General features: G+C 38.3%; 3 protein-coding genes, 1 long non-coding RNA gene and 1 pseudogene across 5 annotated transcripts; 2 read left to right on the forward strand and 3 right to left on the reverse strand.

Annotated features, from left to right (window-relative positions):
* Positions 1–243: 243 nt before the first annotated feature.
* On the forward strand, positions 244–8,108 carry LOC113673797 (1-acyl-sn-glycerol-3-phosphate acyltransferase epsilon). Its single transcript, XM_089190336.1, has 11 exons — positions 244–579; positions 1,786–1,861; positions 2,583–2,698; positions 3,092–3,147; positions 3,683–3,716; positions 3,947–4,037; positions 4,969–5,018; positions 5,159–5,273; positions 5,603–5,673; positions 5,866–5,918; positions 6,783–8,108. The coding sequence occupies exons 1-11, from the start codon at positions 364–366 to the stop codon at positions 7,006–7,008; spliced, it is 1,104 nt and encodes a 367-aa protein (XP_089046462.1). The 5' UTR covers positions 244–363; the 3' UTR covers positions 7,009–8,108.
* On the reverse strand, positions 7,732–11,140 carry LOC113673798 (E3 ubiquitin-protein ligase rnf146). Of its 2 annotated transcripts, none has more exons than XM_027190243.2 (3): positions 10,973–11,140; positions 10,003–10,795; positions 7,732–8,366 (listed from the first exon to the last, which is right to left on the reverse strand). In XM_027190243.2, exons 1-2 carry the CDS (start codon positions 11,055–11,057, stop codon positions 10,035–10,037), a joined length of 846 nt encoding a protein of 281 aa, XP_027046044.2. In that variant the 5' UTR covers positions 11,058–11,140; the 3' UTR covers positions 7,732–8,366; positions 10,003–10,034. The 2 variants fall into 2 exon arrangements, with proteins under 2 accessions (XP_027046044.2, XP_027046043.2); XM_027190242.2 differs by having other exon boundaries at positions 10,060–10,795; positions 10,973–11,132.
* Positions 11,141–13,103: 1,963 nt separating this feature from the next.
* On the forward strand, positions 13,104–15,535 carry LOC113673806 (uncharacterized). The gene has a single exon (XM_027190249.2). The coding sequence runs from the start codon at positions 13,788–13,790 to the stop codon at positions 14,592–14,594; it is 807 nt and encodes a 268-aa protein (XP_027046050.2). The 5' UTR covers positions 13,104–13,787; the 3' UTR covers positions 14,595–15,535.
* Positions 15,536–17,725: 2,190 nt separating this feature from the next.
* On the reverse strand, positions 17,726–19,912 carry LOC149036858 (uncharacterized). The gene is made up of 2 exons (XR_016181899.1): positions 19,779–19,912; positions 17,726–19,254 (listed from the first exon to the last, which is right to left on the reverse strand). It is a non-coding gene; the product is annotated as an uncharacterized LOC149036858 (long non-coding RNA).
* Positions 19,913–20,864: 952 nt separating this feature from the next.
* LOC149036859 (uncharacterized) lies at positions 20,865–21,794 on the reverse strand (annotated as a pseudogene).
* Positions 21,795–24,352: the final 2,558 nt, after the last annotated feature.

Below are 24,352 nucleotides of genomic sequence, written 5' to 3' on the forward strand. Positions count from 1 at the left end.
GAAGGGAAATGTGCAGATTTTCGAGAAAACAAATTTCGTCAGCCTTGTGCATCCGGGCTTTTTGCCCTAAACCTCTCATTTGTTTGGTTTAAATGAGTTTAAGGTCTTTGCTAAGAGCAAATAGAGTGAATAGGGAGCATGCTGTTGTCTTCTTAGAGGTGGAAGTGGTAGAGAAATAAATTGTCAACGAGGATGGTCAGATGTATCATAGGTCTTGTTTAACACCCCCGCCCACTCCCCTTCAGCTTAGTAACCTGGTACTCTCAATGACTAGCGGCCATCGCGATATGCGCGTTGTAAATCCTTCTAGTTTTTGTCATTGATTCGTTAAAGCTGTGGATTCATCAAGTTTTTCTAAAGAAAATGTTGACTGCGCTGGGTCACATCCAGCTGCTGCGCTTTGTCGGCCCAGCTGTTGTTGTTTTTGGTGTTGCACCGTATTACTTAATAACTTGGCTTGCATGGCGACTCGCTTCACTGCCTCTGTCTAGGCGCGTCTTCGAACGAGGAGATGAGATTATGTACGACTCGTATCAATCGCTTATCTGCTTCTTCTTTGAGACCTTAACGGGAGCTGAGGTGAGGCAATACTATGAATGTTGTTAGGAGATATTTCAAGTGAACGCGGAGTCTCGACACCACGTGGGTTGGTGCACTGTAAGGTGTATTCCGAGAGTGTGAAAACATCTAATTCCTGATTATTTCTATCGCTGCTTGAATCCTTTTCTCCATCCCTTTGTAGTTTTTTCATTCTGCCGTGAACATGAGTGACTCCTTCAGTGGTATGAAATGCTTGAAGGGTTCACGAGGGCGTTAAGGTTGTGGAGGAGAAAGAGTGCATACATGTCCACCATTGTACACTTTCCATCTTTTCATAATTGTTGGAATACTTTCTATAGCTATAGCAAACCTTTGGAGGGAATGGGGAATGTGGCTGATTCCCGAAATGAGGGACAGCAAGTTAGCTGAAACACTCACATGTCTTTCAAGAGTATGAATGGGGTGATTCCTGATGAATCCCATGGCTACTCAGAACTTGCCCTGCCCTGCCCTGCCCTCTTTTTCTTCCCTCTCCCAAGTGGCTTCATTTTAAATTGAACATGAGACTCTTTTATGCAGGTCTAATAAAGAGGCAGAGGGGTGGGTAAGGGCATGTCAGGTGTAGGAACTGCATGAAGCCTGAATTCTCACTTTGGAAACTTTTCATTGTTGTATAAATACTTTTACTATTAAGATGGATGCATTGGAGAGGGATGAACATGAGTGGGGAAACTTGAAGAATGATGTAGACAAGTTGTAGAGAAGAGTTTGGGACATGTTTGATTGGGCCATGTAACATTATTGTCATTGTTTCTTTGTGTTTAACTGCTGATAAGAATTTGCCAACATTTCAATAATCTTGAATTTCCAGGATGATTCCAGTCCTCTTTATTTCCATCCACTATGTTTTTTTAACTTTATCTTTACCTTTATATAATTTCCAAAAGAAAACATCTGTGCAAGACAATGTCAAATGAAATCTCCTTTTTTCCACCTCAAGTTTTGACACATTTTGCATTTACTCATGTACCTTGGTAAATATCCTGTGTGGTTTTTTAAGGTCAAATTGAATTGATGCATAGCCACTTTTTGCAATCTATGGGTAGTTGGGCTGAAATTATCTAGATATGTTGTGATCTACATCCCCTTTTTCTGGGAAGCTGAATTATGCACTTATCTTCTACATTCAATATTTTCCAACCTCCATCATTAATAATATTGCCTGCCATTTTACTTAATTTGTAGGTTATCCTTTATGGTGATCAAATTCCATGGAATAAACAGGAAAATGTGATTGTGATATGTAACCATCAAAGTTCAGGTACCAATTGTTTAAAGAGACAACTCTACACATAAACCTCAGGATCAGGTCTTACACTCTTTTTTCTCTATATTTATTTACTAAATCCTTTCATGTGGTTGTCATGTTTTTAACCAAAGTCCCAAATCTCTAAATAAGCAAGTTACAGTTCCTAAGATTAGAGTGTTCTTGGTGACCAAATGCAATTTGACTTAAAGTTATCCGATCCTTGGGATAGAAAATTGTCTATCTGAAGGCAAAACAAAACAAAACAAAAATATATGACCTAGCCCATAAAACTTGCCTTTCCATTGCCTCACCTGATCATGGTGTTACCCTTTATACCTTAACATCAATATGCAAGTTCTCTTTACTGTTCTCTATACATTTACTATGGTACTTGCCAGGAGAATTTGTCTAACAATCAAGGGCTTCTTGAGTTTACAATCATTTCCTTTATTCTCACAACCTTGAAGTTTGAGTAAGAAGTTATACCACTGGGAGAAATTAGACATGTGTTTCACTCTTAGAGTTTAACTGATTCAAGTACTTTCTTTCAAAAAAATTACAGCCTATTGAATATTTCCAATTATCATTAGCTTCCCACTCTTTTAAGGTAGTTATTCTATATCTTTGAAGAGAATTTGCATTTTCACCATTTAAAAGAAAACTCTGATAATTTTGGATATTATATTTACGTAATTTATCTTTTTAATGTTTGTAAAACATTGTTTTTATACAGTGGACTGGATAATCACTGATTTCCTTGCTGTCAGGCAAGGTTCTTTGGGAAGACTTCGCTACATTCTGAAGAACGGGTTGAAATATTTCCCTTTATATGGTTTCTACTTTGCTCAGGTAACTGTTTGAATCTCTGTATCTGTGCAGTTCATGAAATTAAGACTTTTAACTTTTGAATTCCCAGAAGTGATCAACACATAACTTTTCCCTATGATACAATACATCATCCAGCAAACAGGTAATGAGAATACTCAGACTTATCAGGTAGACGCTGTTATCTTGATCCAATACCAAATACTCATAACTAATTTACAAGGAAATGTCTAGCAACTAGAGCAGAGAATTAACAATTAGATCGTGGGAGTTAAGTAGGTACCTGTTAAACTTTGTTGTTTTGTTTTGTTTTTTTGTTCTTTTTATTCTTTTTGTTTTGTTTTGTTTTTTCAATTGAGGTGGGCATACATACACAAACCATGCTGTCTTATAACTTGATTACAATACTATTTACAGCATTCATGTATATATGTTAAACGCAGTGGGGCAAAAGACCAAGATTACATTGCCAGGTAGGTTGTGCTTACATATTAAGTAGAATGTCACAACAAGGTTAGCAAATTGATGTAAGATTATTGGCACATGGTAGTTTTTTTAAAAATATTTTTTATCTTATGCACACTAAATCAGGCCAAAGCCCCTGTTGCAACACTGTACACCCAAACATCAATATACATATTGATGTGTGATTCAGGGGTGATTAGAGGAATGTAATGGTAGTCTCTCCCAGGAGCAAAAGGGTTCAACTTTAAAAAGTGAGCATTACAGTTAAGCTTTTCATTTGGAAATCTTTTTTTTCCTTCATGCAAAGCAACATGCCCCTCTAAGGGGGTCTCTAGCAGGTAATGCCAGAAAAATATGAAATTTTAAACTCTCTTAGATGTGATTTCCAGCTAGCCATCTGGGACATACTTGGAAACTTTTTATAGCCAGACCTGGATGTTAGAATTATTTCACAAAGTAGCTGGCATGAAATGGTCTGACAACTGGAAGCTTTCTACCACCAACAGGCTTCTAACCACAACCCTGTTAACCTTTTATCTTAAGGAAACTTACAGAGATGAAGGTTCGAAATCTACCTGTGAGTATGTCATGTGCTGATGAAAATAGTTTTTGAAAGATTATTTTTATTTTAAACAAATTTTACTGTAACATCTATCATAATTAGTAACATGTAGTGGTTCCTGTTTTTGCAACTTGAGAAATCTAACTGCTGATCTTTGCAAGTAACCAGTATTTGATCGTGATAACATTTTTTCTTTTTTAATTTGTGATTTGATATTAATAATGTAAGGTTATATTTTGTTGTAGATGTGGTTAGTCATTTTTCCAGAAGGCACACGATATAATGTAAATAATAAAGCTGTGATTGAAAAAAGTCAATCATTTGCAACTGAACAAGGTAACTGTCAGGAAATACTTAGATAATTCATGAGTTTATGATGGTGTACATGATACCTTCCCTTAGATAATTTTCCCAGGTGACGTGTTTTATACCCTGGGTGTATTATGCCTGGAGGTGCTATGAGTGACCAAGACAGAATTTCTCCTTACAATATCAATACAATATCAACCAAACAAGTGATGAGAATAATGAAGAAATGTAAAATGGTTTCCGTGTTTACATAGCCTGATGTAAACACGTGGGAGGTTGGGAGAACATGAGATAAGCATAGGAAACCACGATGCAAAGCAGAGTGGTTTCCAGCTTATCAAGTGTTCTCCCAACCTCCCAAGTGTTTACATCAGGCTACATAAACACGGAAACCATTTTACATTTCTTTTATCAAATAACTAATGAAAGAGGAACGAAAACCGTGTTTACATACACTCATGTAAAATGGTTTTATGGCCAATCAGAGCACATGTACTATTTGAATTATTTTATAAAGAAAAATATCAATCAGGAGATTATTAGTTGATCCAATACCAAATACAGACAGTAAGGAGAATTACTTATTTTCGAGATCTTTGGAGTGAAAGGGTGAACAAAATGCACAGACCAACAGGTTAAATATAAAACTTATGGTAATTACTGGTAGCTGTACAAACAGGCATCTGTTGTTACTTGTTGTGCACATAGGGTTTATGCAGAATGCCAGCCCATGCCCAAATGCAACAATCAAATATTTTGATTATCAACTCTGATAATTGTCATGAGGTGAACAATAAGCCTAAAACATTTCTGTACTTTTTTGATATTACCATTGGTTAGCATGTGCTTGTGATCAATTGTATTTCCTAGGTTACATTTGGCCACATTTAACACTGTATTTTGTCAAAGTTTATCACACAATCAACTTCTATCAACCATTATGTGCTCTTATTCACAGGACTCCCAGTCTTAACTCAGGTACTTACCCCAAGAACAAAGGCTACTGAGGTTGGTAACCTGTGATCTTCATCAGTGTTACAATATAAAACTACACCTACAAAAAAACAAATATGTATAAATTCTATGCTTTGATGATTTTGAAGGTAAGAACAGGCATTTCAATGCGATATCATTTTGTTTTCTTCAAGGCCAGCTTCGAGGTTCTGTCTTCTGACTATTTGGATGCTGTTTATGACTTCACTATCACCTATAGCATGGCAAATGAGAATCATTTTCCTCGCAGACCAGCTCCAACTATGTCTGGTATGTGCTGCATAGCTGTATAGCCCACTGGTAACTTCTTTGAGTTCCACCCTTGAAGCCTAGCATGTTATGATATGGAATTATTAGTGTTAGACAGTTGGTGAATTCTCTTATAAATGCCTACTACCATAACAAGGTTAGCCTTAAATGGAATCTGTGTTTTCTCCTTAATTAGTTTTCCTTATTTCAAAAGGATAACAAGTCCTTTTGAGTTCCTTTTTTGAAGCCTGCTATGATATCAAATTATTTGTGTTAATCATTTAGTGAATTATCTGATAAATGTCCATTATCATAACAGGGTTGGCCTTAAAATGTGTTTTCTCCTTTAGATTTCCTTATTTCAAAAGGACAACAAGTCCATGTATACTGCCGAAGGCATGAAGCTAGAGATCTTCCCAAGGTTTGTTTGCAATATGTTCATATATCATGGTTCATTCAGTTGATTTTATTTAAAATGGCTTTGTAAAAGATATCACTGTTTTCTCTGATGTTGCATTCTCAATTACAAGCAGAGTCCACACAGAAATGAAATATCAAATCCTGCATTTGGATGTCTCTGTGGTAAGAGTTAATTTTAAAACTTGTCTTGCAGGATAGTGAAGGAAGAAAATCCTGGATCCACCAAACCTTTGCAGAGAAAGACAGGTAAGCTTTTAATGACTTTCATTTTGTTATTTTCTAATGATGAGAAAAGAGAGCAGTTTGAGGAGAATGTTAAAATATAGTTTTTAAAAAAAATTGATGATTTATCTATACTCGAAAGACGGCAATCTAAGTCATTGCAGAGAAAGCAATCTGAAGAGGGTCAGGTTTTGACAGGGTTCAAAACCCATGACTCCCATTTATTACTTTGGTGCTACTACCAACTGATTTTATTATTTAATTATTAGCAAGAGGACTATCATCTAATTTCTCCTTACAATATCACCCCTGAATCACACATTAAGGTCATGAGAATAAAGGAAATGATCACCAACTAAAGAAGCTTTTGACTGGTAAACAAGTTCTCCTTATCAGCACCTGAGGAAATGTATAAAGAACAGTATGGAGAATATGTATACTGATCTTGGGGTGTTAAGGGTTAACTCGTAGGAGTGAGTATCGATACCATCTAATTTCTCCTTACATTATTACACCAGAGTCAAACATTTAAAGTCATGAGAAAAAAGGAAAAGATCACCAACCAAACAAGCTCTTGATTGTTAAATAAATTCTCGTTACAAGCAAACTTTCTGAGTGGTAGGAAGAGATCAAGGCATAGTTGTTTTTTATTTTGCTCCTGATTGGTTGAGGGAATAGCATGAGTTTTGGGAACAATTACAAAGCAAAGTAATGTAAAACCTGGGCCATCTAAGATCATTTCACCACTGGATTGCAAATTGCTCCAAGCAATGCATTTTGGGGTATGATATGTTTTTAGAGGTGGTAGGGTGAATAATTTCAATTAATTGAATGTAGCATTCACTTGTAATGTGTGTGTGTTTTTTGTTTTTGTTTTTGTCTTTCCAGAATTTTGAATAAATTTTACCAAGAAGATGGAAAAATGCCTGGGGTTCCACGGAGGAGGAGGTTACCATGGACAAGAACTTTCCCATATTTTGTGTTTTGGATGGCAACACTTTTGCCATTTGTAATGACAAAATGGGGGCGATCAGCTTACTGGAAGATGTGGCTTGTCACAAGCTTTGGATCAGTATCTTATATGATGTTCTTGTTTGGGAAAGTTCAGCGGTGAAATATGAAGACAACACATGTTTGCACATTGAGAAAACCTGATACGAGTGTCCAGGTTTCATCAGCCATATCGCAAGTGCTAGTCTCCGAAATCTGTTTTTACAGGGTTCATACAGTCCTGGGAAAACCTGGAAATTCTTGGACTTCTGTGAAAGAGTTTTCAAAGACCTGAAAGTCTTCTAAAAAGATTATCAGTCCTGGAAAGACCTAAAATGTAGAATTTGGTATTAAATCAAGATGGTTGATATTTAACATGTACATTTTTCTTTATTCCCATCAGCTGTCATCTTGATATTGCATGGAGAAATTTAGTCAATCTTGAGAATTTAAGGGTTAATGGAATCTCTGGAGCCCTGGAAAAAACATTGTCAGCCTTGGAAAATTGTTTCTGAAAATAGGTAGATAGCTTTTTTTCAGGGTGGACATTTCCATTTGACCCCACCCTATCACAGCTGACCCAGCCGCCTTGTAGTTCTCTTTGTTTTGAAGCCAGTGAACCTTTCACCAGTCAGGGCAGAAAGTTTAAATCATCAGTGAAGTCAATGGGCAGAATCTTTCGAAGCATTTTATGTTTGATGAAGTATTCTACTGTCTTTTGGCTTACATTAAGTTCCAAAACATCTCAATTCCATAATAACTGTAAATGTACCAATGGATGTTAGAAGTTTCACTATCAAATACCATTTTCCCCTTCCTCTCTTAAAAATTCCAAGTGCAAAAAAACTGTATTTGAATTAGAAGTTTATTAACAATCCAAGAATGTGATATATGTTCAAAATGCGTATACAACTTTTTAACTGCTAAATTTATGTATATGCATGTAACAATTTTAAAAACAAATGATTGCACTGTACATAACATGCAGTTATCAGCAAAAAACAGTAGTATTAACAAGTTAACAACAATGAGAATGATGGGAACTATGCCTAAGTTCTTAAAGTATGGTGCAATGATTGCTATTGTACATGTGCTGGGTATTAGTGTAGAGTTCTTCAAGTTTGTATGCCTGTTGTATGTCTCCTGTAGAGTGCCTTGGAATGCGTTTGAATTGAGTGTTGTAAAAAAAAAACTAAAGTAATAAAAAAGCAAATATGAACAAAAGTGAAAAATTAACAAGAAGCAGATCACAACTCGAAGTAAAAAAGAAGTAAATGGCCTCAAGAGTAGGATAAAATACACAAGAAAATTACAGCTATTGAGTTCAACTAGACAGTTGAAGATGAAGAATTTTTGCATTTGCTTTGGCCATCAGATGGAGTTGTGAGTTACATTTGTCCTCAGTTTTCCTTTCCTTTGCCATTTTCTTGTGAAAGCTGTGTTCCTACTTTACTTGGCACAACATCTTCAGTCACTATAGATCTGAAATGTAAGAAAATAAAGTAAATCTTGTGTAGAATGAGAACCACAACCCTTTAACCACTAAACTCCCAAGATTTCATGAGTAATTCTCCTTACTGTCTGCCATACAATTTATGTGATGATAGTTTAGAGAATTTGGAATTGGATCAATTCAATTGGATACTCGAATTGATATTTTTCTTTATTCTTATTACTTGTCTGCTTAATATTGTACTGATAATGTAAGGAGAAATTCTGTCTTGGTCACTAGTGAGACTTAAAGGGTTAACCCTGAGGAGTGCTAAATTTCTCCCAATTAACAGTTTCACTGCAGAATCAGACATAAAGGTCACAAGAATAAATGAAATGATTGCAAACTCCTGATTGTTAAACAGATTATCTTTGTATCTAAGTACCATAGGAAATGCACAAAGAACAGTAACGAGAACTTACAGATGTTAGGATGGAAAAGGTTAACAAAAGCTGCAAACTAAACAAAGCTAAGTTTGTATGTTAGAAAGAAACCACTCAAGTGTCAAATACACCTGGGACAACTCACATTAACCCTTTAGTTCCCATAAGTGACCAAGAAAGAATTTCTCCTTTCAATATCAGTGACAATATCGAGCAGACAAGTGATGAGAATAAAGAAAAATATCACTTAAGGGATTATTAGTTGATCCAATACCAAATTCTCAAAACTAACATCAGGAGAACTGTATTGCAGACAGTAAGGAGAATTACCAATGAGATCTTGGGAGTTAAAAGGTTAATAGGGGACATTGTAGTTACATTGACATCAAATTGTACATAACGCGTTTACTAAAAATATATGAAAAAAGTGACTTTCAATTAGAAAGTCACCTCACAGATATGAGTCATTGCTGAAATTTCAAAACATATAAAAAAGATTTCTCTAAAACAAATTTCTAATACTATCTGTAAACTGACACATGATGTTATATTATAAACTTCGTTATTGTGAAACATGGCATGATTAGTCTGTCTAACTGATCAGTTATTTAATTCTTAAATTAAAGACCTACTGACCACTGACAAATCAAAGTTTTGCCAAACCTTTACTACTGGTAATAAGTATAAGGCAAATTCTGCATTAAAAGTGTGTGCTTGAAGACAAAAGAAAGATATTTGTATGTATTTAATCAAAGAAAAAAAAAGAAATAACAAACATTAATTTAGGTTGACCACAGGAAAAGTAATTTTGAGAAATGAATTATTGTTGAAGCAAATCTTAACTGGATGGTGTAAAACAATAGCCAAAGTAATCATGACAGCCAATCAGAGCAAATATCAGAAGAAGATACACAAGAAGTTTTATACAATATGAGTGAGGAAATGATGAGTGTGTTGGTCACAATTAATTTAACATTTGCATCTTAATGGTTGGAAGGACAGCACTAGTTCCCTAAATAATTCACACAGAGAAATAAAACAGAAATGATATCAGACCATTAATGACAATAAATCTAAAACTGCTCTATCAAAGACAAAACGCAAGAACAAATCAACCCCGCTTCTGAAGGGGGGGAGGCTATCCAGAATCCAGGGAGAGGGTGCAGGGAGGGTCTGTACTCACTGCAAGCGAAACATACAACGACATTCAATACCAATTTTATATAGGTTGAAAATCCCTTACCAGGGCGGTAAGGTGGTCAAGGCTGTAGATAACTACTGAATAGATGCTTCTTCTAACCTAGTAGCTACAGAGTCTGTATCGCTCGTATCTCCAGCCTGTTCAGCAGATTCCTCTGAGGTCTGTGTGGTGTCATTGGTTGCCAGTTCTGATGAGGACTGCTCACTTTCGGGTTGGTTTTCAGTGTTACCTTCTTTATCAGTTGCTATGGGGTCTAAAGTTGGAGTAGGAGCGGTTGGATTTAATCTCGATGTGGCTGGAATGCGGATTCCAGCGACACCTTTGCTCTCGACATCCTTCTTATCTCGTTTGATTCTTCGCCTTCTACCAGGTTCATTCTTACGTGTTTGAAACATATTTTCAAAGTCGATTACATACAGAAACCCAGCGATTAGTAAAGTACAAGATCTCTGTCCACTCTTAAAAGATTTTTCTAATTCAGGCGATGTTTTCTCGTCATAAGACCACCATCCATTACGACCCTCGTAATACCAAACAAACTCGTCCGCGTCATTTTCGTCGCAAGATTTCTCTTTCGATTTCGCAGCTTTTTCCTCCTTATTAACTTCTTCTACAACTTTGATAAGCGTTGGATTCTCCAGGTAGTCTACGCTGAGAGAATGACGGCATAGAGCGCACCGTTTACTCCGCAAAATGACTCCTTTGATGCACAAGAAGCAGAAAATGTGTCCGCATGGAAGTTTTACAGGATAAAAACAAGACTGTAAACAAACTGAACAATCAGGGTTGTGATCCATCTCTTCGATCGTTTGAATCACTACATCTTCGGAAAAACCTAAAAACAATCAAAATTTTATTACATTTTTGAGTTGCAGGAGTCATTTATCAAACGTTCTGTTTAAAGGCAATCATTACAGAAAGCAGTTTGTTTTCAAAAATATGGTGGCCACTTTGTGAGCAGCTGCCTCGCACGCGGAATAATCGAACTCCGTTGAAAAGTAAAATCACCTACCCTCGGTCGATGGCTTTTCTGTCTCCTCTAATAAAATTGAAGATTCTGTGCGGTTTTCAGCCGAATTAACGGTCGCTTCAGCCATGAGGATTCAGAGTAATTTTGATATTGAGTCTATGCTACTTTTCACGATGCTGAGAGTGGATGTTCGTGCCCAGTCGACGCATCATGTCGCTTTTGCAGCTGTCACGCAGAAGATGCACGCAATGTTAGAACATAACGCAATCCGACACGTCGCGTATATACGTAACGCAACATTGAGATTTTAAAGTTCATGTTCTCTTGGTTGATGATAAGCATGCCCGTTAAAGAAATTTTAGGAATCTTTTTGCTTCTGTTAAGAGGTGATTTGCGAAACTAACCCCACTCTCCTCTGATCCCTACTTCAATGGAATTTTGAGTGTTTTTTTTTACCATTTTAATATCATAGTTTTATCCAACTGAAAGATACCATAGTTTCTCGAATAAGTACCCAAGCACCTATCTAAAATTTTGGCTAAATTGATGGGCACTAATTGGAAGGAAGGTGCTTAAGCAAGGGGGGTGCTTTTCAAGAAACTATTCTTCTGTACTGATTCGGCTGTGAGATGAAGCATGACAAGTTAAAAATTAAGTGGCAATAAATGTAGGTTTTCCTTGTACCTATATTATTTATAGAAGTAATGGGGCTGCTTATTCGATAGGGGCGCTAGTTTGATATTCAGGCGTAGAGGTTGGACGCCTTTTCGGGGGAGGGCAGTTTTCAAAGCGTGGGCGCTTATTCGAGGAAATAAAATACGGCATTTACTCTTTATAAGTTTCCTTCCCATCTTCCTCAAATGAATTAAGTTCGCATAGCACCTGGAAATATTTCATGGAAAAAGATGAGACACTCGAGGCATTATTCAGTGCGAGCCAAAAGTAGCTATTTGAAAGTTGACACAACCTTTCTCTTCCACTTTTCTCAAAGTGACTGAAATTATACCTTGGCAAAGCCGTGAAGTCTGGTTCATTCTTAAATTTATCATTTACTTATGTTTATGTAACTATTTGTTTAAATCGTTACTTTTTATGCTTAAATAAAGCCATGAAGTGCCTTTGTGACCATTTATTTTTTAGACAAAACTTTATTCCGTTCTGCCGGACCAATAGACCGCGTTTCCTCGAATAAGCGCCCACGCTCCCAATGAAGGGCCTTCCCAGCCCCGAGGAATAAACTTCCCCTCCTCCTTCACTTTTTAAATAGTAGGGATACAATGAAACCTACTTCTATTGTCACTCTAGTTATAAATTTGTAAGCTTTAACTACAGCGGAATCAATAAAGGTTAAAAGTTCCTTCATAAGCGCCCTCCTCGATTAACTGCCCTCCTTCCAGTAAGCGCCCCTTCCTTTAGCAGAAATTTTAAATAAGCACTCCGGGCGCTTATTCGAGGAAATATGGGATTTCATTTGAAGAAAAAAGATGGGAAGAGCATAATATATTTACAGCACAGCACTGACTGCAGCTGTAAAATGATTAAATGAAAATGCTGACGATAAACAAACTTGCTTTAACATAATAGCCTTTCTTTCAAATTTCTAATTAATCTTGTTGGGCAATCGTTATTTAGCTGCAAGAAAACAGTGTCAGCGACAACGCTAGATTTATGACGTTTGTTGAAACAGGTTCTGTTTTCAATTTTACGCGTTTCACCGACAGTTTGCGTCGTAAAATGGAAAAAAAAAACGTAAGGCAAATGTAACGACGCAAGAATTAGACTTCCTGTTGTTCTTGATGTAACCGATCCCTTTAGAATGGTGGATCGCACCTGCGAACCGCATGCCTGTTTCCCATTTCCACTGCACGATTATCTTGCTACCTGCGCCATTAGGTTTAATGATTTCGCCTTCGTTTGGCCTTACTTTCGCTTTGCACGATGTGGTACAGGTGAATTGTAAATATTCAAATTCCGTCAAAACTTTGAAACCATACAAGCTGTTTTGATTAAAGGCGCTTAAACGCAATAAAGCCAGTTATTTTTTTGTGGCAGATTATGGAGTGGATATTAGATGAATATGCAAAAACATCAAGTACTTATCGCCAACAAAAACAGCCGCCCCATTTGACAGTACTCTTATTACATGATAAATTATCATGTCAACATGACATCATTCACGACGACAGTCGATATACGAAAATCCGAACGCCAGTCAAAAGAAGTATTATCCTTTTATGCAAAAGGGTTTTAGTTACTGCAACAAAGTTTTCGCGTCGCTTGCACGAATCTTCGTTTGAGCAACTTTGCGGGATCGATCTTTTAAGTCCTCGTTTCAAATTCCGTACAATCGGTTTTTCTTCATCATTCTCTATTGCTCCGAATTAAGTTTTCAATTCGCAGTGTACTCAATCATTTGAAATGATAAATCCTGTTTTATCTGATGTTAAGGAACTGTGAAAACAAGGTAGATAGAAAAAACGCGTAAAGGTTGTCATCGCGCGCGTTGTCGATGCTCGAGTCCTCGTTGCTCGCACGCTGACCACTTCGGTTCATATACTCTGCGGCATTACAAGAAATTCTCACGAAGCGTTAGCAGCTTTTCACAAAGGAAACGGCACAGCTGGGAAAAATAGCTGTTAAAATGCTTTAGTTTTTCGCCGCCCGTCGCTTGGGACTTAACGTGAATCGTGGTGTTGTTTAAATCAATAACATTTTTCGTTCGATAGCGTGGTTTAGTAAAATGTCACCTCTACAGACGCTGTGCTGTGGTTGGCAGACTTTCCACCAAAAGCAGATGAGTTAAACGATCCCCAGCGTGTTGTATGTTCACTTCGAGCGCAAATGGATATCAACACCCATGGAAATGGAAAAATCATTGAACTCCAGTCGAAATTTTAAACTTCCACCGATTCAAGGCGCTGTTCCGGCGGCGAGTATTCTTCGGCAACCACCAAGGCCAACTTGGCAACAAGATCAAGCGCGAGCCAATGCGGTTGCCTTGCCGAATCATGGCGCATCAGTTAAACCACGAGCAGTAATTCACATCCCGAAGGATCCATTCCCAGGACGATACAGAAGTCCTCATATTAGTTACAACATATCGAGTGTATCGACACAGAGACTCGCTTCAAATGCAGCGATCGACGAGAAATACGGCGATTCGAAGTTAGATTTTGCACCGCGCCGACATCAGCTTCCGCAGTCGTACTCTGTTCTACCTCCGATTCAGAAACTCAAAGAGCCAGTCGATAGAGGAAGGCAGGTAACTGCGGCACAAGACAGAACTTCTCGCGGGGAAAAAGAGAACAACAATTTAAATGTTACTAATAAACCAATTGGGGATAATAGCTCGCAAAGTGATAATCAAAAAAGCGATGACCCGCGAAAAGTTGGTAACAGTAATGGCAAAGACGGCGACAAAAATCGTTCCCGCGTTGAAGCGGGAAAAGACTCGTCTTCCAGAAAGAAACAGAAAACAGACAATCAGGATAACGAGACTGGAGAAAGGAAACAGAGCCCTACGACGCTGTTGTTTTTAAAGGGAAAACGTAAAGGTCGAAGGGTCGGCGTTTGTGTGGAAAATGAACCGGCTTTAATCAACATAACTGAACAGCTAAAAGAAATCTTTCTTCGCAGAAATATGGAAGAAATGTACCTAATTTAGCAGTGTGCACTTGACAACCGAGTTTCAAATGGGCAGGTGTAAGTTTAATTTCGTGAAAGCTGTATTTGTTTACAGTTTAACGCAGCAGTGAGGACAGGATCTAAATTCACTCTAAGAGTAGTGAAAATCGGTCGAGAAAAACATCCTACCGGTCACGTTTCTTGCATCATAGGCCGTGTGAAACGTGAAAGTTTTCAAAGCCTTTGCTTCGTCGCATCTCGGTTATTTTCTGTCTTTCACACTGATTAAAAAGTCAAAAGCTTGGGATTACCATAACAACTGATGAAAATTCGACAATTTTGAGTCTCCTTTGCCAGCGTATTTATTACGTTTTTCCATCTGTGGGTTCGCTCTCTGGCCATGAATTGAAAAAAGGTTCGAGGATTTTCCTTGATGATGGAAAAACTGTGCAAAACAAATTGAAGCGATTACAAATCGTACTCAAAGAAGGAAAAGAACATTTCCTATTTAAATAGATCCAATAACATTTTACCGCTTACATATGGTTTTACTTCTCTTAACGTACCAAGCAAATAGACGAAATCTATGCCGGTTGAAGCGTTGAAATAGATTGACACTGAATTAATCTTTTTTGGTTAAAGGCGCTTTATTGAAGGAAAAATGTCTTAGGGAAAGGTGAATTAGTGCTATAATGACACCGAACTTGGCTAAATGTTACTTGAAACGATGAAGCTTTCGGACTCAAATATAACTCAGATATAAAAGAAGTATCACGTCTGCAAGACTAAAAGCTTAGTCATATTTATTCATAGAATTGCGACAAACTTTTGGAAACATTTGCAAATAGACTATTTAAACCTGTGAATTCGCTTCCGAAGATTAACTTCAATTGGTTTCCATTTTAAAATTTTTGTAACATAAAACTTTTAATGTTTTTAAGAATCCATGATGTTAATATGTAAATAAAATGTGAACCTCAACTTCTCTGGTTCCCATGGCAGTCGAAATTCTAATTAACAGCGTTCCTGAGAGTTAGAAAGAATTCTTAGCCTTTCCGGTAAATGGGGTAACTGTCTATCGTTTGAGGACTGATGTGAAAAATTTCACCCTGGTTGGCGAGCTCCGGTTTTGATCTTCACTTTAATCTTTTACAGATGATGGAAAAAGATTTGAAGAACATGTTATTCTACAAGTTTATAAAAGCACTAGGTCACTTCTTGACCAAAAAAAAACCTATTTTAGCCTAAAATTTCGAATAGGTACCGATTTTTCTGTAATCGTTTGAAATGAAAGCTTGAGAGTAATGAAATGTCGCAAATATGATTAAATGCATCATTTTCACAACGAATGGCTAATACCAAAATCTGTTATCTAGCAACAGAGACAATTCTACTTACAAGAGCTAAAATAACCCTATTCTTCAGTAAAAACCAATTTACGGAACCTCAAAAGATATGAAATAAAAATGTCTAACAGACTAACACGAGGGTTGTTACCCCATAGCAGTGAATGTCGGTGATAGCGAAAAATAGTAGAAAAGAATATTGGTGAAACATTGTCGTCGATTTGCTTTCGTTTACATCATCGTAAGAGGGTTTCAATTGGGTAAACCGTTAACTGTAAAACGGCAGAAAAATTTAGCCGTTAGGCGTAGCGATTGATAAGTCGTAGAAAAGGTGAAAGGTGGAAATAGTTTTTTTAATCGCAAAGGAAAGAATATTAAGCGTTACATCTAAGAGCCATCACTGAATTGAGACTTCTTGAAACGACTAGGGATCGAATGATGAAAAAAGTGTTTATTTCAGACATGGTGCCAGTTGCCATCAAAATCAACACTTTTTTTTATCTTAATTTTTAATGAGAAATCTTTTTTGCCCTTTCTGGCGTGAAAACTGTGATTGGCTCCTTGTTATTCTCCACAGCTGCTTGCAAGCCATGTATCCTGAGAAGTAGAATGAAGCTGAAAGCAGCAATTAGAATTTCGGAAATTCTATAGTTTTGTGGCGCAAAAAAAGGAAGACATATGTTCCATCTTTTCGAGCAGCCGTTTTGTTTTGTTTTGCTGTAAAAACAACGGAAGTGAAAGTCGTATTGAGAGACCCGTCATTATTTATTGCCTGTGGGGGGAGGGGAAGGAAGGGGGGTAGGATTTTTCGTTGTGTCACAATAAAATATACCAGATTTCCCCCCCCCCCCCCCCCACACACACACACACACCACACACACACACACACACAAGGCTCTGTAGCATTCTTATGATCCTCTCTTCATTGGCAGTTAATTGACAATAAATCCTTTACGGTCCCCCTCAGGTATACTCTGTTGGCGACGACTAATACCCTCCCCCCCCGTTCCGCACTTAAACCATGTGGTCCGTCCGTTCCCTCTCCGTTCCCTCTCCCTTTCCCCCAGGCAATAAACACTTACCTTAGCTTACTTAGGTTCTCTGACTCCCCTGTCTTGCGTCACTCTTGTGTTTTCTAGCATTTTCTTACTTGACACCTACTAACAAAATAGCATTTAACATGCCCCTTGTACTTCCCTGTACCCCTGTGTACAGAAATTAACTAATTACGTGGGATGCCTGTGGCAGACCACGTAAAAAAATTCGCTAGAGAGTGGTCGTAGTAGTCAGATATGGAAATTAGCCACGTGTTTGAGCTTCTCACTAAAGTGAAGCCTTGTTGGCCGGGGTTTCTAATTGGAGCAACGCTATTTGCGCGAACAAAATCGATTGACGAAATTTGCTCTAGATTTTGTTTGGCTTGTTTGCCTCGTAGGCAGTAAAATATGGGATCTGAAAAAGTGTTTTTGCCGAAGACAGGGAACATACACTGAAAAGGCAATCTTTGCCGTTTTGCACTAAGGCAACGTTCAATAACACGTACCTTCGCAGTCTTTGTGATAGTTTTTTTTTTAAAGATCACTGAGCAGGTTAGACTGATTGAAATTTCAATCTTCATTTATTACCGAACTATTTAAAGCCTAATGCGGTTCCTGTGTAATTTACACTCTATGTAAATGATTTTTTTTGTCCGTTCCAGCCGTTTGAGCACCTGGCTTATGGTTTTGGTTCCCCCTTTCTTCCCAGATTCTCCATACCGTTTTCCAAACGTTTGCTACAGTACTGACAAGGAGAATTTGTTTAACAATCAAGAGCTTCTACGGTCGGTGGTCATTTTCTTTATTCTCGTGACCGTAATGTTTGATTCAGGAGGGACAAGGTAAGGAGAAATTAGATGCTGGTCGCAGTTACGAGTTTTAGGGTTAAGTAAGCTGTCAGAAGTAAATGAATTGAGCGACGTTCCAACCGTTTGCCAACGGGATCTCTGTAGCTTAGTTATAATGTGTCAGACCAGGAAATCCAGAGGTCCGATCCTCATGGAAGACTCAGACATTTTCTTTGCCATATGTTAGTGCAAAATGATAACACCGTTCTTTAATTAAGTGATATTCCTATAAATTTTGCAAACGAACTCTTTGGAAAACGTTTTTAACGTGGTGCATATAGGTTAAGAGTGTACCTTGAAGTTGTCGTGTTCGCCATTGTTCGACTGACTTTCTCTGCAGACTTTCTCTGTTGTGAGCAGTTGCGGTTTTGAGTTGAGGTTGGGATTGGGGTTTGAGGTTTGGGTTAGGCTTTTGGTTTAGGCTAGGACGAGGGCAAATGTGATGGAACAACGAAAGTGGTAAGTTGTGTCGAGAGCAGATTTCCTTTCGATGATCTTTTGCGAATGAGGTGCCTCAATGTAGCTTTTAAATGAGTATTGCTGTATCCATACACGAAGGGGTTCACAACAGAATTTAAGAAAACCGAGATGCTTAAAAACTGATACACAGGTGCTGTCCAACGAGGCCAATCCAGCTCAGAATTGTACTGCGTTTTCAACCTAAGGCTGAGTCCTAAAATAGGCAGCCACCACTCACCAAAGTAAGATAACAAAAGAAAAACTGTAATAAGCTGCTTGGAAGCCTTTTTAGCTCGGCTATTCGTAGCTAAATTCGCAGGACTAACCCTTGTGTGGCTAATCTGTTTACGGTGACGCCAGGAGAGTTTTAAGATACAACCGTAAATACTGAGCATCACAAGTAAAGGTGTACAGTAATTCAGCAAAAATAGCGGGATAAACAGGTCTATCGGCAGAAAATGAAAGCAGGATGAATGCTTCTGAATTTGTGACCTCTGAAAAGTGTCAGCAGCAAAGACAAAGGCTGATGAACCAAAGGAATATAACCACAGTAATAGAGCTGTTATCCAGACAGTCTTATCATGAATCATGTTGAAGCGGAATGGGTAAATGATCCGAAGAAAACGAGCCACAGACACGCTGCAGAAACTTAAAATTGAAGCAGAGGCTGTCACTAGATAAGCAAATGTTCTTAATTTGCATCCGAGCACGCCATATTTCCAAGTTCCTGAGATCAGATGTTGGAGATGAAAAGGCACAACCACAAGAGGAAACAGAATATCTGATACAGCGAGGCTTACCATGAATGGATTGACTGCTTTTCGAATCTCGCGTGAGAAAGTGAAGAGCAGAATAAAACCGCCGTTAATGACCACGCCGCCGAGAATTAGAACGATGTAAATACAAGCCGTCGTGTAATGATACCACTCCATCGTAGGCGAGTATTACAGTTTGAGAGCTGGTCCGATGTTTCTCAATTTCCTGAAGTTAACATCTCTCGCTGGAGGCTGCTGTAGATGGAGGAATCAGGTAACTTAACCAAAATACTCCAGCCCCCTCAGGCGATAAAAAATGACAGGCCCTTAATATGATATAAATACATGTTGGTTTACCATGTGCACCACTGTTTATATCTCAGTAAACGTCAATTTATTTTTTTATGTATTTGTGAATCGCAACTCAGTGTGACTCAGGCTAACACATCCTCTTTTACTTTTGTGTTAAAATGGAACAATTTTTGTTATCTGTAGTGCGGGGAGAATAACATTTATAGTTTTTTCAAAAAGTTGTCACTGACCTTTTCCTATTCTAATCGACAAAGTAACCGAAAAAAACTGCCTCCTTATGACATTGTGGACAATGAAACTCAAGCAGCGAAATCGGAATGAAAACGTGAACTGAGCAAGGTCATTCCAAGAAGCTTAAAGTTTGCACTCCAAAGCTGGGTTTTTCATCCTATTAGAGAAGGATTACTTAATTTAACTACTTGTTTCAACATTCCGATTTGTTACCTTCATGTAGGTTGCGAACTTACCTCTTGAATTGAGCTTCGAAGTGAGGCTGACCTGTGAGCATGCAAAGTTTCACAATCTCGTCGTCTTAAAAATTCGTTTGCCGCAACAGCTTCCTAAATAATATACCTATCCTTCTAGTGAGGTTGCAGCTTGCAGGCTGAGCGGAGATTATGGACAAAGAAATCATTTCACGGGCAAGGGATGTTTTTGAAAATTTGGATCGGATCCATCTTTCAGATTTTCCGTTAATAGTTCTAGGTCGATCGAATGTATTCTTGAAGCTAATTTATTCACACAACATTTATAGTAACGTCTCCAGCTTTAAGACCAGGTCCCGGTTTTTCGAAGGTTGGATAACGCTATCAGCTGAATAAATCTCTATCCGGTGGATAATTTAGCATGTTTTGATATCATTTATCTGCTGGATAGCGATTTATCCGTTGGATAACGCTATCCGACCTTTATACAATTAGGCCCAGAAGAAAAATCTGTGGTCATTAAATTTTCTCGGGTGGTAAACAAAATATTTAAAAAAATGACACTTTCGCTACAAACGGAACATCACATTGTGTTCGGTTCCGACAGATGGCGATCGACAAAAAGAAAAGATGGCTGCTCTCTTTGTCTGTGCTTTTTTATGAATTTTTCTGTTCTGTCTTTGATTTGTTATGTGTTTCCGTGCTGTTCATAGTGTTCCCCTTCCACCGAAAGAAAAAAATGTTAGAGAAATATCAATGACCTAAACCCCATTCATACCAAAGATTACCATGTTTACGGCTGTTTTGTTAAACACGGTTTAAATCGAATTATTTTCTTCATAGAGCGATCTTTATCGACTTCAAATTTATTGCATTGAAGATAAAGTTTGTGGCTACTTGAAACCTCTCGAAATTTTGATTCGGTTTATCAGTTCTCTCTTTAATTCTGATTTTCATCTAGTTAAACGACTTAGACCCGTCTAACTAAACATGTTTTGATGGTGTGAATGGGTTAGTATAGGTCATTAAATTTGAGGAGATGGCGAGCGTTCGATGGGCTCTGAGATTAATGAGTCGCCGCACGCTGGAACCATCAGAAAAAGAGATCTGTTCCGGCTATTGCAGAGATTAGTGCAAAAAGTTAAGCATTGAACATAAAAGTTTGTGACTGAGATATTTTCTTTTCTCTCCTTGGGTATTCTGACCAAAACGTTGCCTGTTTTTGTCGCGTTTGAATGAAATTAGTGGAGGTTGTGAAAAGATAGTATCAGTCTCTGAATCGTTTTGAAGTAATTTAAAGTTTAAGGATGATAGATTTAACTACGTGGTTGAGAGGGTGAAATGTGGGAGTGAATGGAGTGCGATCAGTATTTTCCTTCTGAGCCGTTTGTGGTGCTGACTGTCGATCAATTTGTTGGGCGCGGTGGTGGCCCGCTTGAACGACATAAACAAGATAGCCACGTTTATTTAAAAATTAGCACATTACCTCTAATTTTCCGGAAAAATTAGAGTCGTCACTACATAAACGAAAAAGTCTGAGAAACTGTGAAAAAAGTATGGAATTCTTGACGTGTGATCAGATGCAAAGATGAGTGCAACAAGTAACTATGTGAATCTGTAGGTTTGTAGCTAGTGCACACTAGTGCATAGACCGTTGCCTTGTCTAAAAAAGCCAAAAAAGTGCCGGGAAATTTCCAGGTATATTTCAGAGCCGGGTGAAAGGAATTGACGGCGGTTTTAAATTGAGTGAGCTCCTCTCTGGTAGAGGAGGCATGGTGCCGATGCAGTCATCAATGAGCGACCGTAGAGTTCAGGTTTGGGGCCGTTGTATTGACCAAAAAACTGGTGTTTTATAAAATCTACGAAAAGATTGGCGGAGCTGGGTCCCATTTTAGTACCCATGGCTACACCATTAGTTTTTTTGTAGTAGTTGCCAACGAATGAAAAGCAATTAAGCGTTAGGACTAGTTCGGCTAGACAGAGTAGTGTTTCAGAGCTAGATTCCTTGATAGTGCGTTGATCAGAAAAAAGGTTTGAGGGCCTGGAGACCTTTGTCATTGGGAATGACAGTATAAAGAGATATAACATCCATAGTGAAAATAAGTTTGTTTTGGCCAAGGAAATTTAAGTCGCGTAAAATCGCCAAACAAGCACGCATCCAAACCAGTCGCTAGATAATTTAATCACTATAATCACTCTAAACAGCATATGGCAGTGTGTAGCCTTTCCCTACATCTAGGCAGTTCGGAAAGCCGCAAAACTCGAGAACAAATTTATCTTTAAAATCGACACTCTTGATCCTCACGGTATCGCTTTAAAAAGACATTTACAACCCATAATTCCTCCGACCACTCTGACGAAGGGCTGACGCTTTTTAAAGAAACTATGTAATTTAGCATTATCAACTGAGTTGATAACGTAAATTGGCCACCGTAAAGAGTTTAACCCTTTGCGTACCAAGTGGCCATATATGGCCACTTAAATACAGACCCCATTCGGGCGGCCTGAAAAGAGCACTTTGAGGGGCTGGAAACTAATACTACATTTCAATGTAAATTACATAAAGTCGTTAATTAGTTTTTTCGAGGATTTCTTCCATCGAGCTTGTTTTTGGGCGAATTTTGAGGCTTTTTGTGATTTGGACGTTTTGAACGGGGAGATTTAAAAATGGCGGCTCTTGAAGGTGATGCTGAACTACATTTCGACGATCAAAACAATGTTGAAATTCAATTTATCGACGAAGAAGACTTGCCTTTAGCGAATTTCATCGAGCATCGAGCCTCTGATGAGGAATTTTACTCTGGTGCATCGGAATCAAGCTCTGACGATTCTAGCGAAGAGTTGGAAGAGGAAGATCACACTGACAACGAAGTGGAATTGGATGAGGAAGATTGGTCTAGAGAAATTGGACGCAGAGTAGATATTGAGTTTAGTGAAGAACCTGAAATAAATGTCACTACAAGAAATCTGAAATCGTGTTTGGATTTTTTGGAGCTGTTTTTCACACAAGAGGTATGGCAGTTGTTAGTTAGTCAGACTAATTTATATGCAGAACAGAAGAGAGGGCCAACAGAAAGCTCTGTTTGGTATCCAGTCACAGAAAGTGAAATGAAGGCCTGGATTAGTCTGTACCTAAATATGGGGCTGGTTACTAAACCGAACCTTAGTTCTTACTGGAGTACTGATCCTGTCCTAAGTTCTCCTTTCTTCCCATCCGTGATGTCCCGAACTCGATTCCTACAAATTTTGCGGTATCTGCACTTTGCTGACAACACCCTTGCTCCCCCACGCGACTCCGCAGACTACAATAAGCTGTACAAAATCCAGCCTTTCCTAGATTTGGTCATAGCAAGGTTTCAGGAAGTGTACACCCCTGAGCGGCAACTTGCCATAGATGAGACTTTAATTAAGTTCAAAGGCAAAGTGCATTTCAGACAGTTTATCCCTATAAAGCCAGGAAGATTTGGAATAAAGGCTTTCACACTTGCAGAATCCACCAGTGGCTATGTGTTGAACAGCAAGATTTATACTGGCAAGGAGAATAATGAAGTTCAGAAAGACTTAGGAAGGAAGGCAGTTATGTCTGTGTTGCAACCTTATCTAGATAAGGGATTTTATGCCTTCATGGACAATTATTATACTTCTGTTGCTTTGTTTGAAGAGTTAGAAGAAAGAAAAACCCTTGCATGTGGCACAGTTCGGGCCAACAGGGTAGCCTTACCAAGAGAGATTTGTGGTGTGAAGGAAAAAGCAGTGAAAGATCTTAAAAGAGGAGAGTGTTTGTACAGGCAAAAGGGAAATTTGACTTGCGTGACATGGCGTGACAGGAAGCCAGTTAGTGTGTTAGCTACCCTTCCCACCAGTACAATGGACTCGAGCCCAGTTCAGCGGTCAGTAAAAGTAAATGGGAAGTGGGAGAAGAAGCAATTTTCTAGACCAGGTGTTATTGACCTCTACAACACCTATATGGGTGGTGTAGATGTGTCTGACCAGCGAACTGTCGCATATGCCAGACTTATGAAGGGGTCAGTCTGGTATTACAAAGTGTTTTTTTATTTGATAGAGGTGTGTGTATCAAATGCACACATTCTCCACACCAAATCCCAGAATCATTCCAGTCTAAGAGCACTGCAGTTCAGAAAGGAGCTGGTCAGCACATTAGTTCAAGGCAAGTGCTTTCGAAGAGACACGGGATTTGTGGAAACTCCTGTTGCTATCCCTGACATAAGATTCAACCGGGATCATTTCCATTACCTTGTGAGCAATGAAACAAGACTAACTTGCAAGGTCCATATCCAGAAAGTGAAAACAATATACAGCTGTGCAATTTGTGGTGTTAGAATGTGCCCTGAGCCTTGTTTTCAAAGGTACCACACGTTGCGAGACTTTTACTATGATGATGAAAGTCGAAATGGTCCCCGTCGGCTAAAAGAAGGAAGAGGGAGGCCATATCAAAGAGGAAGAAGAAGATCATTAAGAAATTAACTCTTGGTTAATGTGAGAGCATAGTTTTGTGCAAGTGTGGTACATAACTATTGGCTATATAACCGATAAAGAAACTGTTTGCATCTTTTGAATATTTCTTATTTCATTTATATTTTACTCAATTTTTACTT

The sequence above is a fragment of the Pocillopora damicornis genome, chromosome 12 (genome assembly GCF_964200805.1).
Source record: "Pocillopora damicornis chromosome 12, jaPocDami1.2, whole genome shotgun sequence".
NCBI lineage: Eukaryota > Metazoa > Cnidaria > Anthozoa > Scleractinia > Pocilloporidae > Pocillopora > Pocillopora damicornis.